General features: G+C 49.7%; 1 protein-coding gene across 2 annotated transcripts in view; it reads left to right on the forward strand.

Annotated features, from left to right (window-relative positions):
- LOC144734209 (radixin-like) overlaps window positions 1-17,632 on the forward strand; it is a 64,951-nt gene that overhangs the window by 8,265 nt on the left and 39,054 nt on the right. The window contains exons 1-2 of one of the 2 annotated variants that reach the window (XM_078616311.1): window positions 11,031-11,661; window positions 14,541-14,624. In XM_078616311.1, the coding sequence (XP_078472437.1) occupies window positions 11,458-11,661; window positions 14,541-14,624 (288 nt within the window). In that variant the 5' untranslated portion in view covers window positions 11,031-11,457. Of the gene's footprint in view, window positions 1-11,030; window positions 11,662-14,540; window positions 14,625-17,632 lie in introns of those variants that run through there. The other variant, XM_078616312.1, reaches the window with a different exon arrangement.

Here is a 17,632-nt window from a genome sequence, read left to right on the forward strand (position 1 = left end):
TGCCACGTTTAATTCACGTGACAAACCTTACTAATTGGCTGTGGTCGGGTGGTGGTGGGCTAACGACACAGCTTTTATATTTACGCGATCTAACCTAAAAAAAGCCTTTTATCGTGAATAAATACAAATCTTCATCCTTACAAGTCACATCAATTTGGACCGCAGAATAACTCGGAGAAGCCAGCGACGGGTTCCAGGTTGGAACCAACGTCCAACTTTTAGCGTTGAACGAGGCCCACGTTCCCAGCGGCGACGCCGACGATTTCGCTCTCCCTGGCTCCGTGCGGTCGTTCCCCAGGCGCGCCCTCTGCGCCATTCGCAACCATCCGCTTGGGCGTGGTGCTGTTGTTGACGTAATTCAGTGGTGAAGGGTCGGAGGAGTTATTCAAACACCAATGTAAAGGAACAATGACAGTCAATAGAAGTCTTAAGTGTCCCCCGTCGCTCGATCGAGAATTGGGGCGGTGCCCAACTCAGGTTGTTTGGTATCCGGGACAGTGGTGGAAATCCCAGGTTTTCTGCGGCAGGTGCGTGCGTGTGTGTACGTTGAACTTCTCTCGCACCATACACAGCCAACCGTGCTGAATCGCAGAGTAAACGCCACAATGTAATTTGCGCTCGGATGCGTTTAAGCGCTTGCCACAAGCGTTGGTCGGCAAGGTGTCCTACGGTTCGCTATGCGTTGTACAACCCGAAAACGCGTCGACACGAAGAATAACACCTGCAGGGTATCATTGTATTATTATTCAGGAAAGCCAAGTCAATTCCGTACAGTCTTTAACAGGAAGGAGCTGCATCGGTCAATTCTTTAGCGATCTGTTTTGCATGTGGGAGAGAAATGGGAGTGCCCTGTGAAAATTCACACTCAGAAATCTGTACAAACAGGTCTGGTCATTTATCGTCTGTGCTGATATATTGTGCCCTGCAGCTAGTCCAACATCCTGGGAGTCTTACACGTAAGATAACACCTCCGTGATCCGCCAACCCTGCATCTAAAGTGTTTTATGTAGCCCAGGAGAGCCTGACTGAGTTTCAAGAATCCTGCACTGGGAAGTTTTTGAAAAATTCCATTTGATAAGCATTTGGCTTGAGGAGGTGTAACACTCAAAGCTCTGCATGGGCCGGTTGAACAATCCATTGCTGTGCTTCCACCTCCTGGTCACCCTCGTAGCTCGAGTCTACAGCACTTCGGATTGACAGTCAGGTGCTGAACCTCCACAGCTCCAGCTTACAGGGATATATAGTAAGAAGGTAAAGATGCAGTCCTGAAATTGTTTGAACATGTCACCGCTCACAGAAGGGCCTCCATTAAAGGGAGCTCTAGAGCAGTGTTCTTCAGAGGGGGGCACTTTCACCGATCAGACATCATCGGCTTGAGGGCCCCCACACCACCTGCAAGGGCCGCTTTCACTCGTTGCGGATTGTCGGGAGGCCGCGCGCCCGGGGCTGCACTCAAGGCCACCAGGGGCAGCCAGTGGCCCACGGGCCTTGCGATGAAGAACACCGCTCTACTCTTCCATGCTGGGCGCCACGGTGGCGAGATGTTAACTACCTCGCCTTGTATACAGGAGATCGTGGGTTGGATCCCGACCCTGACGCCTGCTGTGTATTTGAAGTTTACATGTGGTCCCCGTTCTCTCGTGGATTTTTCCCTGGGTTCTTTTAAAAACATGCGTTTTGAGTATTTGGCTGCAATATGTTTCCCCATGATAAGCGCCTAAGGTGAGCTATAATTTGTGGCCAGGTCGCTTCTGAAAAAGAGCCACATAGCTCAGTGGGCCTTACCTGGGAATATAAAAACAGTAAATAAATGGGAGTACCCAGTGTTTACCCAACCACATTGGACCAGACGATTTGACTTGTGTGCCCCTTCGTATCCTGCTGAAAGGACAGAGGTGAGGGGGGGGGGTTTAAGAAACTTATACCATTGTTTCAACTGCAATATTCATGTAAAATTATAGAGATACAACTGCTTTAATAATATCGCCGTGTTTTGGAGTTTACATGCGGAATCCCCAAGTTGGCAAAGAAGCATACGTTTGATGATTTAAGAAGCATACATTTGATTGAAACGGTACGATCTGTGTCTCGGACAAAACAAACTTTCTTTGTAAAGTTGTTTTTGCGTTCGTCAAAATACCTAAACTGCTTTGAGGTTCATAGCGACTTTTCTAATGTGCACACACACTTTGTTTTCCAGAAACAATGGAGTTTGGCATCTTAATTCGATCACCGTGTGAATAAATGATTGACTTTTTTTATTCGAATATCGTAATTATTACTCTATGCTAACCATGGCAAGTTGAAATATATATTCCACACACTTATAATTGCAAAAGAGCAATTATTTGAATAAACATATTTTACGGTGGAGATAAAAGCGTGTGCGAAATTATTGTTCGTTCTTCATTTTTACAAAGCATTGTTTTAATCACTCTTGTCAACAGGAGCAAATGGCTGCTGTACAACTATATTTTACAGTTATGGCGTTATTGTTAGGCTTGGTTACAGACTTTATGAATATTTTACACGGCAGAGCATAAAGCAAAAAGTTCCATAAAATATGGAGCAGGTGGCTAACTTTGAAAATTGCTCAGCCAAATGCAGGCGGCGTCCAAGATCCCGTTAATTATTTAGATGGGACACATTAGTTGTGAACCCACGTGTTATACACAGAATAAGCCACTGAATGTTTGATCCACAGATAAAAGGAGGTTTGTCTCTTCAAGCGGTGGGGAGGGTGAGGCTGTGTTGTGAGACTGTTGTTGATCTCCATGAGAACTAAAACCACGGTTTATTACATGACACACAGTCCTATATGTATGGATGGGTATTCAACGTCTTTCGCACCGTGCGAATATGATGTGTGGGGGGGGGGGAGGAAACAAAAAATTCAAGACTATAAAACAATGAAAAAAAGATTTTAAAAGTTATATATAGCTTCTCGGCAAATAAGAGATGAAACAAAACAACGGAGCGTCTTTAATACAATGGCGCGAACGAGCGTACATTCACATAATAATATAAAGCAACTGAACCGTCGACGTTGTTAAATTGGGTGAGAAACGCAGGAGCGCTGGGCGAGTCTCATTAGCAAGCGTGGCCTGGGCCACCAGCATGACGCAGGCAAAGTACATCGTGGTCCCCGCCTGTCTTGTGACCTTCAATTAATTAATCCCTACCGTTTTTTGGCTTTTGTATATTCATTTCTGAGATGCTAACTACCTCGCCCGGTGTACATGAGGTCATGGGTTCGATCCCGACTCTGACGCCTGCTGCTGTATATTTGGAGTTTGCGTGTCTCTCTCCTCGTGGTCGCGTGGATTTTTCTCGGGGTCCTCTGGTTTTTCCTTCAACATTTCTAAATCAGCATTAACGCGATTTTATAGTATTTGGCTGCTATAGATTTCCACGTGATCAGCAACTTCGTTGAGCTATCATTTGTAGCCAGGTCGCTTCTGGAAAATAGCTATATAACTCAGTGGGCCCTACCATTGTAAAAAATAGTTAAGTTTTCTGTTTGAAATAAACCTTACTTTAAAATAATATATATTAAGCTTCAAAGAGTTAAATGTGGGTCACAAGACATCTGGACCACGCTGTCGAATACAGTGATTAAGTGAAGTGTTGCCCCCCATGCTGAGATGGCAACTTTCGCTGTCTGGGATCTGTGGATCGACGTGGCAGTAAATACCAGTGGGGAACCACCCCCAGACCGTGTGGGACCTGCGCTGGCACGGCTCGCTTGTGCCAGTGGAGAAAAGGGGGTGTTTGAGTTTGTTCATAAAAATGAAAAAAATAATGTATAAATTGTGTTGCACTGTGGAGTTAAAGCCACTCCATGGTCAGGCAGTAAATCCAGTTGCGTTGTGGGGTGTAAATCGGCTGCAATGTAATGGAAGTTCAAGGCTCACATTTAATATACAGCCCAGAGTGTTTGAGCTTAACTCTACAGCAAGGCGAATTATATTATGGGACCTCCTGCAGACACTACTGAATACTGTATCGGAACAATATTTTCCGTGATAATCTGAACTCATTCCTGTTAGTTGCCGGTGCTGCGCATACAAATTTCATGGACGTCCAACGACTTTCACACATTGCGTAGCCAATCGTGCTAATCGGCGGTGCGGGGCATGGCGAATAAATAAACTTCGTCATGTTACATAAGAATGGTGCATTTTCAAGCGCCGAGTGAATTGATGGCGCGATATTTGAGTGCCTTTCTAGCCTTTGGCAAACTGTCTGGTTTTAGTGGGGAACGTCTTTAACGCGAACACTTCGTGCGGCATCATCGCAGGAAAATATCGAATGGCGTCGGTGTTGCCATCACCTGCAGCGAACAGCGGCTTGTTTCGCGACTTCACGCGATTGAAAGTGATCGTAGATCGTTTTTTAGCCACCAGTTTACGACGGCGATCTCGCGCCATCTGTTGATCTCGTTCACACAACCTCGACAAGCATTCGTCAATAACACAGTGACCTTCAAAGGGAAATAATATATATAATAGGTGACATTTAGGGTTATTGTCCTTTCTTCAGAGCACATGATGTACCCTAAACTGCGCCTATTGTAAATACAAATGTTTCTTGTTAAGGCCACAGTGTTATTGCCGAACGTGAGTTTGTTGTTATTAATTGTGCTTGTGCATCGCTGCCAATGCATCGCTGCCAATGCATCGCCAAATAATAATCGTAATAAGTGCATCTCTGTACTATGCGCGAATCGCTAAAGGTGATCTTGGTGAAACACACACGGCGCGTGATTGTGTTCGAGAAATCTTACACGCACGCTGCCCTGCCCATCTTTGGTAACCTGCTCATCTGGTTTGGGTGCCAGTTCAGTTTTGCCTTTGGCTTAATCAGAGGAGGGGGGGGGGGTAGGAAAAAAACACCGTCCATCGGAGGTTGTTGGCTGGTTCGATGGATAAAAGAGCGATATAGCGTCGACTTGGTCTCAGAGTCACGTACTCTGACCACACTTGTCATCATAGCATCACCATCATCATCATATGCCGGACGAATGGCTTCTCAAGCCGTCGCAATCACTTGAGCGGCACTTCAATGCAACAATCCAGGGTGCTGCTGGCTGCATACCTCTCGACACGTCTGTGCACTGTAACAATGCACCCGGTACCATCGGGTGTCGGAAGCTAAGGCGGTTTGAGTCTGGATAGTGCTTGATGAAAGCCATGCGTAAAATAGCTGTTGTGGGGGGTGGGGGGGTGGGCAGGTCAATTTCAGCAAAATCAATTGTGTTATATATCTTGCTACGCTCCAACGTCTACGTGTGCACTTTGAACTTCTTTCGCACCGTACGTAGCCGACCGTGCTAATCGGAGGTCTACAATTCCCCACCGAGAGCACGCGGCAGTGACCCGCGCGGTGAAGAATTCACGGCGCTTGGCAATCCGCTGCTAGATGGAGGCTCCCCTCCGCACACTCTGCGCAAACTGTGTGAGTGCGAGCGGGGGCAGCTGTAAACTTCCAAGGGTCCGATAGCTACGGGCTTGCCAGGAGGCACTGCCAACTCTCACTGAAGCTATTCCAGAATATGATTATAAAAAAAAATCTCAAAATATCCAATCATTAAAATCTCCCCGGAATTGCTTTCGATGGTCACCCGGTAAGGAGGCTGACACCCATCCTGCTGGAGACTCCCGGACAGTCCGGGAGGGGCTGCTGACCCCGGCTGCCACACGGACATCGCCAGGGAAGAACTGCGCACGTGCTTGTTGCACTGGAGGGCGAGTGCGAGCATCTGGTTGTGACTTCCGAGTCCAGAATTTAGCCCCCCCCCCCAAACTCGCACTTCCCCCCCGAGAGGCTGTCAATCATTCATCTCTCTGGCCTCGCATATCTCGCATCAGGAATGTGGCAGGCAGGGCCGCGTTAAGATCCTCTTCCGCCTGAGCTCGCGAGGCAACAGGAAGGAATGCAATGTCGACATGCCGCGGTACATTCCGTCAGAAATGGAGACATCTCGTGGAGACCGCCAAGACGATTAAACCCGCACCTAAAGTACCACAGAACAATATAAAAAGGTAACTGGTATTTCATTGTCAAGCTTACAATGAAATATCCCAATGCTGACAAAAATATCTTGCGAATCACTCAATTGGGATAGTCTTAGTAGACTGTTGGGGCCTTTGTCTTCCCAGTGGTGATGTTTACACACCGCACCAGGCACTCATTTCAGGCTGATTCGACCTAGGGGAGGCCCAGAACCGGTGCATGTATTTGTCAACTGGTGTTGGCTGTGAGCGGGAATCGAACTCTGGTTGCCAGGTTTGTAGTGCAGCGCGCTAACCGCTGAACCACCGCTCCCCATATTGGGATCACGCAGTAGCAGCAAGATTGCCCCCCCCCCCCCCCGTGAAAACTTGGCAAAAGAGTCTTGGGACTCGGTGAGGCTTTCCTGGGCAAAACGAGCGCGACGATGGTCATCTTAATCTTAACAACAAAACGCAGCCAAAGATCGATCAGAGACGAACAGAGATGAACAGAGCCGAGGGATGCTGCCACGGTGGTGTTAGCGGTCAGCACGCTGGACTTGCAATCCAGAGGTCACTGGATATAATCTCCCGGCGCGGTTATGTTGAAGCAACGGCGCGGGTTGCACACACCCACGGGCTCTGTCCAGCCAGCGGTATCAATGTGCACGGTGGGGCAGAGTGTGGGTACTCCCATTTTTTCCGAGACGTCGGGACCTCTCTTGATGTTGCTCTCGAGCTGAGGATCATCATCTCGATTGATACTGGTGGAATCTGAAGAGCTATAAAGCACTTCTTTCCCCCTACAGATGTTCCCGTAGACGAGCTCCCTCTAGTGGAGAGGCAGGCCCCTTCCGTCACAGAGTGGCGTTTGCAAGCGATTGCATCTTTACTTTATTACAGAGAGAGGAACACGCGTATTGGTGGAACAAACGCTGGCTAATGACATCGCACTGACTGCTCAAGAAAATCGATTGGGCAGGATCGCACGTCGCTAGCAAGGATGATGGCCCACTAGTCGAGATTCACGATGGAGCGACAGTCGAGGGCAGGAACGCGCTCGAGGTGGAGCGATAGAATAAATTAATCCGCGTGCAGACGCTGGGGTGGATTTGCAATAGCTTGGGGAGGGAAGGCCTTCATCCAGCAGTTGATTGATCACGGCTCATAATTGGAACCAAGACGCACCCGGGCTGTTGGTGAGAACGCTTTCTACGCTCTGCGGCGTTTGCCATTCATTTGAACGCCGACCCGAAACGGCATGACCGCATGCCGCATGACAAACACCGCCGGTGAGATCGCAGATCAGCAGCTTTATTCAAATCCCGTTCAAACGAATGGCAGTACAAACATGTCTACAAAGACAAAGAGCCCCCGCATAGCCTGTAACAGACTGCTGGGGCAAGTGCTGTCAGCGAGAAACCTATGAAGGCCGGCGCCGCACACGAAGGGGTGGCTGGCCAGCACCACGCCTGCCCATTTATGTCTCCCTATTGGCGATGTTTACACACCGCGCCAGGTACTTATTTGTGGCCGAGTCGATCTGGGGGAGGCCCATGGCCGGTTCAGACAATCGTCACTGATGTTGGCCATGAGCGGGATTTGAATTTTAGTCGTCAGGTTCGTAGCGCAGTGCGCTAACCGCTACGCCACCGCTCCCCACAAACATGCTTACGCCCACACACACACAAGGCAGCACCCGAAATAAAGAATGCACCGGGCCGCACACACGGGCACACGCATCGCACGCACGCCCTGCCACCTGTGCAGAGCAGAGACCCACGATGCAAATGGAGCCCGGATATCCGATTTCATCAAGCAATGGATTTCCCTATTAATTGCCGGTTCGAGTATTCGACTAATTGGACAACACGAAAATGGGTTGTGGGGGGCGGGGGCGGAGTCTCACCTCAGGTGCACACGTGTGCCGCTGGCCGGGAGGTGTGTTGGGCAGAGCTTGGTAACAAGATGGGAATCAATAGCCACGTGGATTTTGCGTTGGGGCTCCGACCTTCTAGGGGCAGGAGGTCTGGGCTGCCCCCCATTTTTGAAAGGGGGGTCGAGTAATTTACCACAAATAAGAAGTAGTCGATTACAATCTTAAGTCGACTAATCCACTCATCGCCCCCCCCCCCTCTATATGTGTCTATAAGTGGACACAACTACCGCTGCACATCGCATTTCATTTAAGTACATGAAGCCAAGCCGAGCTCAGAAGCCAAATTCTTTGGGTCTTTTCGGTAAAGTCACGTTGATAGAACGTTTTGCAACTTTGTCCCTTGGGGGAAATGCTTACGCTGTGTTGAGCGACTGTGAAGAGAACATACAAACTCCAAAAAGGGGCCTTAATCCAGCAGTGAATAGGTCACGGCTGCTGCTGCTGCTCATGATGATGACAAAGGGGCAGCATGATATCCTTGCTCCAACGAGGATTAGGTGGGTGCTCCTCTCTTCTTTAGTGGTGCCGAGTCAGTGGTCGACATCCCACGTTCAGCAACATCGTGCCACTGCCAGCAACCCGACAGACGACGTCCACTCGGCTGCACTCGCCCCCCCTCATTCTTTTCTTTGGCCAGCGCCTCGGCTGCGTCCAGCCCACGGCGTCAGCAATTGCACAACGTGGGCACGAATGACGGATCGCTACACTGCTGAGACGCGCCTCGACTCGGCTGTCCGCCCAAAAAAGACCCACCCCCCCCTCCCACTCGGCCACCCAGTTGTGCGAGGTGTGAGACAATAACATGGAGTCTCAAGCGACGAACCTCACTGAACACCCGACGCAGGGACAGAGCCCCTGGGTTCTCTCTGCTGCCTCAGTGACAGCGGGGACCGCTCTCAAACGTGTCCCGACAACAACAGCAGCAGCCACACATGGAAGAAGAAGGTGCGAGGGTATTTTATTCATAGATGGAAAGCCACGGAGACGACCAGACTGTGAACGTGTCGAGGTGCAAACCACCCCTGCTGACTGCCCCATGCAGCACGCGTACTCTGGTGGGATGAGCGGACTTCCCCACTGAGCTATCCCACACGATGCCATGGAATGGATAACAACATTAAACATACAGTTGTAGGATGTTGGGTTTTTTTCAAACGCCATATGAATGAAGAAGACCGTTGAAAAATTCCCCAGCTCTCAGCGGCTTCAAATAGAAGTCTTTAACAACAAAGGAAACGTTTATCGCAGATTTCCATCCATGCCGCCAATTACTTTTATATTTTACTCCAAAAACGATATTTTTATGTCATATTTCAGTATTTTTTCTTGCGACTGTCCAATTTACGTAGTCAAACATTAAGAGCAGACTCCTATTTGGTGACTTCAAGGATCACATGTTTGCCCGTCGTCCCACGCACGGTATGTGACGTATGCCCTCCAAGTGGATTTGTCGTCTCCCACGGAGTTGTGGAATATTCAATTTCAAGCACGAGTGACGCAATCATGTTGGGGGATGTGCTTCCGGAAATTTTTCGGATTAACAAAACCATCCGAATATCAGGAACAGACATAACATTTTTGACTGTCAACCCCCCCTCCCCAACAACATTACTGTCAACCCATATGGGTTATTCCGTATTCTTATGCAGGGAAATTGAGTTTTCATGTCCATTCAGCTGAGAGCTGTTTCAATAGGGGCAAAAAACATTAGTTTTTGTCTTTGTGTTTCTCCCTTGTGATGGGACTTTGTAGGATGAACGTTGAGATGTATAAGGGCGCGGGGTGGCCAATAAGGTCTGAATTGGTGTAATAAGGTAGGCACTGATAAGGGGTTGACAAGTATGCAACAATAACTGATAATTTTGAAGGGAAGTGATGTAAATTAAATGGTAGCAACTTCCACTGTTTTCCCGCCGACAATTGTGTCACGTGGCATCATTTGATGTCACCTTTGCGGGTCAAACAATGCATTAAATAAATAACTTTAAGTAAGATATCTTTTTTTAATATCAAGCATTTTCCTTAAAATCCCAAATACTTTAAAATCCAAAAACTCATTCCAAAAGCATATGCATACATTACTTCAGGTTCTAGTCCTCATAATGAAATGTGACCTATTGATTTCAGACAAACACTTTACCCCTCTGACGATTCCTTCAAACCGGTCCCCATAACAACATCAGTATCCCGCGGTGTGAGGATATGTGATTATTGGTGGCGGGAGATGAGGAGACATGGTCCGAGATGTGACGACATGTGATTGGCGGCTGGGAATCGTGTGGCGGGGGATGGAAGGGGGTGAAATGAGAGAAGGCGACTGTGGGGGGAATAAGCTAGTGCGGGGCCTGTAGCATACGTTATAAAGGGGCCCTAAATAAATAAAAAAGCACAAATATTAAAACACAAATGTTTTACTTGTGTAGTGACAGATAATCGGTCACTTAGCAGCATAGCGCTGGCTGCTGGCAGGGAAGGGGATCTGCAGCTTGCAGCAGCCCTGACTGACAGCAAGCCACGTGATCGACCCGAGAGCGATCGAGGGGAAAGGTCACTGAAGGGGCACATCGAGAACCCGCTAGAAGGTTCCAGAAGGGGGGCGTGTCCAGGGGCGGAGCCAGCAGGCCACGCTGGCAGTAGAAGAGGGGACCCGGAAGGGATCTCGGGGCTGTCGTTTGGAGTGGGGTCCCCGTCGTGCTGCTGCTGGAGTCTTCACCGTCTCGGCGTCGCCAGTCAGGCAGTCTGCCAGCCGTGCTGACTGGGAACTTTAGTCACCAAGTGTGAACTGTTAAGGGCGTTTAATAAACAGAGTGCCTCCTACTCTTAGTGTCCCTAAGTCACTACACTTGCATAGTAAAGTAATTTTATTTTTCCATTTGCTATACAGCCAGATAATACGACAAATCGCTAACCTTAAACACCCAGTCGTTCCTAAAAGTTTAAAGCGGTATAGTACTATAGCAATAGAGCAAGTGCAAAATCACTGAACCGGAATTGATAGCTTGAAAGCATTTAGCGCGGGGCCCTTGAAAGTGCGGGGCCCGTAGCTACATGTGTAGCTGCTTGTGCTACTAGGATAGTCCGGCGCTGGGTAAGGGTGCACGTCGTAGGAGGGACTGGAGGAGAGAGCGGGGGGTGAAGGAGGGAGCTGCGTGCTAGGGAGGTGTTGGCGAGGAGAGAGGTCCGCTAGGCCCCCGCGACACGCGAATTGCCAATCCGGTAACTGTGAACTCGTTTATTCAGCTGGGTGGACAGAGCTGTGAAGGAATTTAAGAACCTCGCTCCCCCCCCACCATCTCTTTTTTTCCCAACTGCCGCGCCATCAGTTTTAAACGCCTACGTGGCTATTATTCATCGATGTCCATTGCTTAGCCAGTTTTGGTGCCCTTCGGAGGTCCGTCCTTCCCAAATCCAAATGAGTTGTCGCATGAACGCTTAGCGCAAGGTCACTTAAACGTGAATTTTACACCACTTAATTATGCCGCTATGAGCCCCCGTCGACCTGAAACTTGAGTTTGATGACCGGCCATGGCAAACAATGAGTGGTATCTCAGCTTGTCTTGTCACAGCGCCTCACCCCCCACCCCGAGCGTGGTGAAGTATGGCGGAATGATGCAAAGGTGCAGGTGGCCCTCATCCAGCAGTTGTGACAACATGGCAGTACGTGTGATTGTATTGCACACTAAAAAAAAAAGACGAAGATCCCCCGTACAGCCTGGACAGACTGTTGGGGTAAGTGCTTTCAGCAAGCACCAATGAAGGCCGCACTATACACCACACTACACACACATGCACACATACTTGTGTGTGTGTATGTGTGTATGACTCACGTCTGAATACTGAGCCAGTACTTCTCCGTGCCTGGTTCTCAGTCCCAGAAAAGGAACGTGATTTATTTGCTGTTATATTTATTATTTTAATATTTTAAAGCCCTTAGCAAAGCGCCCATAACAGGCAGTGACAAAATGAAAAATCTTCACTTTTTACCCAAAGCGGCCCCCAGAGTCGCGAGCGTCTCTCTCTATTGAGAGATTACGGGACTCCTCACAACATTTAATCAACATGCTCCATTACCCAACCCTCCTGCGTGCACCCAACTAGCAGGGGTCAGTAATTTCCATTTTCACTCTTGGTTGTCCTCCGTCACCTCCTGAGCTGAACCTGACCCAAGTCAAGTGACCCCCCCCCCCATGCAATCTCGAGACGGTTTTGTGCGCGATGGTCAGTGACCAAGCCCAGATCATCAAACACACACTTGCGCACACAAAATGGCCCTTTTTTTTGCCGAGCAGAGGGAGCGGTGCTAATTTTTCGCTTGTCTGCCCCATGGGATCTCCAAGGGGGGGGCTGAATCGGTACCCTTACATGGAGGGGCATTGCTTCCTTGAGCCTGCCCAGTCACAGCAGTGGGTGGGGGGATAGTAGGGGGGGGGGGTGAAGATTTATAGCGATGTATTTCTCTCCGGCGGATCTTAAAGGGACGTCTCGCGTGGAAAACGCCTGATGGCCTCGGCCCAGTCGCTCGCAACGAGCGAGAGGGGAGAGATTGAGAGAGGGCCGTGCAGTGCAGAGCTCTCCCCTAGGTTGTGAAATTTGCACTTAATTCAGCCGCCCTAGATCAGAGAGGTCAAATGAGGCTACGGGGATGTCACGGCGGGAATTTATCTTCGGCGGCGGTAAATGTTGAGGATTTTAGGGATCGGCGTACTGTATATTGGTAGGCCATGCCTGCGAGAGAACAAACGCCGTGGAGATGGAGTGATGAAAATCAGCTCGTGCGCAGGTGCCACGGTGGATTACTACATTGTAGGATTGTGGAAGAGGGTGGCGGTTTTGGGGGAATCCCTTCATCCAGCAATGGATGGACCATGGCTGGTGATGGTGGTGACGATAGGGTCCCATAAAATTCCTTCCGAGGTAACGGATGGCTCGTTTTCCGCGGCGTAACGCTCGAATAGCGATACAAATGTGTGCTCGAATATCATTTACACCGAGTCTTCTCTGCGAGAGTGATCGTGCAGCCGCGTGTTGCAGACAGATCTAATGCGTTGATGCTTTCAACCTCGTTGCCTGCACATCTCGTGTTATGAATATGAGGTCGAAGCGAATTTGTTTGAACAAACGTGGACCGTCGCCGCATTAAAAATGTGCAGTGTTGTTTCGAGTCTCGATTTAATGGCTCCGACATCTTACCCCGCAACACCCGAGCTCGCTCCGGACACTTAAGACGGCGCTCGTTACGGGCGAATCCGCCATCGGTCCGCTGATGCGTATTGTGTCGTACAACAGGTGACCCTTGTTCCTGCACATAATTGAGCGGCTTCTGTTCATCCAATGTCACTCTATACTGTAGAGTGTCGTCAAGTTGCTCCTAATAGGTAAACAAAACACATTAGCCTTCGGTGCAAACAGATGCCCGTGCGTCAACGATCATTCGATAAACACCGTGTTATTCTTACATACAGCAATTGTTCGATATCCGCTAATGAGGATGTTCTTACAAACACAACATGTCAGCGTTTGCCCGCGTTATCGTATTCTTGCACGTTTTCAAAAGGCCCTCGACGGTAAGGAGAAGCTCGTAAGTGTGATGGGACGTACACGTTGCACCGTGTGCGTGTTTGTGTGCGTGGCCTTTGTGCAACAATGTTAAGATTGCGTTGTGCTGTTTGTCAGTGTTTGGCATGACCGCACGCATCTACGAAAACCCATCTGCTAAAACTTTGATGCCTGCATTTTTTGTGTTTTTTTTTCTTTCCCCGATGCCAACATGAACTTAATTCCCTTTGCTAGCCGGTTTTTTGAGCCACCAAACATTGATACACCAACTAGACTGACAACTGTATTGTTATGCACAACAATGTGTTGATCGCCGATACCCAATAACCCGTTTCCGTGAGGGTCGTTAGTTTGAAATAAAGGTTGACTTCAGGTCATAGGCTTGAAGGCTTTTGTGCCAAAACCACGTTTGTCATTTTGAATGCGTGGGGTTATTATTTAGTGTAAACGTACGCATTGTGCATTCGCAAGATTTTTTTATGGGTGATAAAAGTCAAAGTCTCACAAGCAGAATGTCTGGCCGAATTGTTTATTGCCTCTGACCAAATCACCCTCGAGGTGCCCAATCCCCGACGGATCTCAAAAGCTAAGCAGGTTCGAGCCCAGCCAAGCCCTGGATATAGGTGGCGATGAAGGCTTGCCAGGTGTTGTAGGTGTTGGAGCAGTGGAGATGGCAGTGATGGGTGTTACTACCTCAATGTGTGTAGGATGTTCTCCGTGTTCCTCAGCTCCCTGCAGTAACAAGAATAGCAACATCCCAATGCAGAATCCTCCTGAAAGAGAATCTTGAGACTTGGCATGGCTTCCCGGATAAATAATTATTCAATATTTTGATGGCCCCCTTTCTTGCTCGTAACGCGTACACGTGACGTACCAAATGCGTGGACGACCACATGCAAAGCGGCGTGTGGTTATTATCCGTATGCGGCTAGAGCACACAGAGTATTGTGTAGAAACATTTTGTCCAGCGGCAAAACACGAGATCACGATTATTGGAATTCATGGGCTGACGAGGTTCTTCTGTGCTCTGTGCTCTCTGTGTCTGTTTGCAGATCAATGTTCGGGTGACCACCCTGGATGCGGAGATGGAATTCTCCATCCTGCACACCATTTACGGTCGGCAGCTCTTCGACCAGGTAACTCGCGGGTGTCTGTTGGTGGACGTGCGGTCTGCAGTTGGGAAGGGTGGGGGGGGGTGTGAGCGGTGGCGCAGTATGCACGGCAAGGAATGCTTGTCCGCATCGTCTCCTAAGGCTCAAGTGTGGGCTCTGTGCATCTGGTTCGTTGTGTCTGCGTGCGTGCGTGCGTGTGCGGTAGAAATTGTTGCATTAATCATTCGCCTTTTTTACCATCAAGTTCATGAAGAATAATAGCAGTGGCCCGCTCGCTGCCCATGCCTCCCAAACCTGGGCCGCCGTAACAGGACGGCCGAGCTCGCGTCCCTGCATGCGCATCGGTGCTTTAGCATCCACGTGCACATAGCCTGGCACCCGCGCCGTGGCGACATCACCAAGGCCACTCTATTAAAAAAAAATGTTTACCAGGTAAGGCCCACTGAGCTATATAGCTGTTTTCAGAAGTAACCTGGCTATCACAAATGATAGCTCAACGAAGGGGTTTATCGCGCGGAAATGTTTAGCAGCCAAATACTCAAAACGCATGTTGATTCAAAATGTGGAGGGAAAACCCCGGATTACCCGGAGAAAAATCCACGCGACCACGTGGAGAGAGAGAGAGACACGCAAACTCCAAACCAATACACTCAACAGGCGTCGGGGTCGGGATCGAACCCACGACCACCCGTACACCAGGCTAGGTAGTTAACATCTCGCCACCGTGGCGCCATTCACTCTCAAATGGCGGCGGTTGTTGTTCTGGTGGCGTCCACGTTAACCCCGAAGCCGCCACTACCCTCACAATGCACTCCACCTGCATCCCGCCCCCCACCGCAACTCCCCACTTCCCCATCTCCTCTCCACCCACCTAAAGGGCATCACCCACATTAACCCTGCAGCAGCTGCAGCTGCTGCTGCTGCTGAAGCTGCTGCTGCTGCTGCTGAAGCTGCTGCTGCTGCTGCTGATGGCAGCCGCCGCACTATTTACCTCCTCCTGCCCTTGCCGCCACTTCCCTTGCATCCGCTGCTCGCCCTTTGCAGCGCACACAACCCATCCCGTGCGCGGCAAGCACGCGGAACGGAACGATGAGGATCTCCCGGGGTCCATCCGGACGAGCGGGGGGTTTTATTAGAAATGAATGAATGACGTTCAGAACGGACGTTGTTCGTTGTTGGCGAGAGGCAAGATGACGTCCATGTTCTTGGCAGATTTGAACTTTTTCCGCAAAATTATCGAGTGACGGGAAAATATCATATTTAATTAAAACGTATTGCATTCGCATATTTTGATCAAATCGCCTGGCATGCAACCGATGCCATATGATTTCAGAAGCTAAGCAGGTTTGGAGCCTGGAATTGGGCTTGAATGGGTGACCACCACCGTGCATCACCAGGACCTACCACCCACCCACCTGCACCCCCTCCGCCTCATCCCAATTCACAATCTGCACTGACCAGCGTGGTGAAGTATGGTCAAACAACTCCCCTGACCGACACGGCCTGGCGAGTGATATTAGTGATACGAGAACAACGAGGCGTTCATTCGGCAGCGGGTTGACAAACGTCTGTAAATTATTATTATTAGTTGATGATACGCATTGAGACGACTGTGCACGTGGGTTACTAGACGGTAGGGATGCCACCTACACGCAACATTTATTAGGCAATGGGCAGCGCATAATTCGGGTGGAAAGTCCACCCTCCTCCGCACTAATTAGACGAATGAAAGAGCTCGTGAAGGAGTTGTTGACTCGATTGTCCCACACGCAATTGCCGGCCAGGATGCGCGTCTCTGCGTCGTCGTTGCCTGAATTTTGTTCAATCCGAGGGCGATAACCCGACAGGAGGGACAAATCGTTTTGCACTTAACTCTGCGACTCTGGATTATGTCCACACCCTGACCCCAAACGACCCAGAGGATTGGGCCCCCCCATTTTGCTTCCCCCTTTCGTCCTTCCTCGGCGGTGGCAGCGGCAGAAGAAGAAGAATGGTGCTGGGAAACTCAGAAGTCGCACCGCGTGAAGCGGTCATGGCGTTCGCCGAAGAATGAAACAAATAGCGACGCTCGCAAATAAATAAAGAAGAACACAAAGACGCACGCACACACGAATGCTTGCTCACAAGTCACGACTTATGAGATTATACCGGTTTGGCTGGAGGCACACCTAGGGCGTGCTTATTCTCAAACAAAGCCCCTTGGAGCCGCTGAGGCCTGCCATCGCCTGCTGTGGCTGGCGTCAAGAATAGCCAACCTCCTAACCCCCCCCCCCCCTTACTGCTGCCCGCTCACCCGCCCCTCACGTCCACTCCCAGTCGTGTGCCTCCCAGTTGCCATTTCACGGTCACCGCACCTCACCGCGTCGCACGGAGCTTCCAGGTGCACTTCTGCGGCCGTCTGGAACTCTCTTCCTTCCGATGTTAGGAAACCACTGGAGCTGTGCACTTTTAAATCATCGTCATCATCTGGATTGAAAACTCGTTTTTTTTTACTGCTTCGTTGTGTTTAGTTTGTTGTCCTTCCCCCCGCACCTCCGATTGGCACGCTTGGCTACGTACGGTGCGAAAGAAGTTCAACGTACACACGTACAGGTCACAGTTGTCTCTCTGTGTGTGTCACTGCTGCAGCCAGTCGCTTGAGAGGACCACAGTGCAAGATTAAAGTGTGGCATCTTTGAAAAAATAAAGCCCATTCGAGGGTTCACTTGTAACTTGCTGACGTGACCTGACTATAGACATTTGTGAAAAAGAGCTTCATAACCCATCGGATTCCTCTTCTAGTATAAATAAATATCCTGACTTCTAGCAGCCACGCTACTTGACACGAGCCCAGGGTTTTGTGTACGTGTGTACGTGTGTACGTGTGTAAGTGCTTGGGGAGTGGTGGTGCCGTGACTCGCATGATGCGCTACGAACCCAGCAAACCGAGTTCGATTCCCGCTCATGGCCAACGCAAGTGACAATTATCTGAACCGGTTCTGGGCCTCCCCGTGGTCGACTCGGCCTCAAATGAGCACCTGGTGCAGTGAGTA

This window comes from Lampetra planeri, chromosome 50 (genome assembly GCF_965212315.1).
Source record: "Lampetra planeri chromosome 50, kcLamPlan1.2.h2, whole genome shotgun sequence".
Taxonomy (NCBI): domain Eukaryota; kingdom Metazoa; phylum Chordata; class Hyperoartia; order Petromyzontiformes; family Petromyzontidae; genus Lampetra; species Lampetra planeri.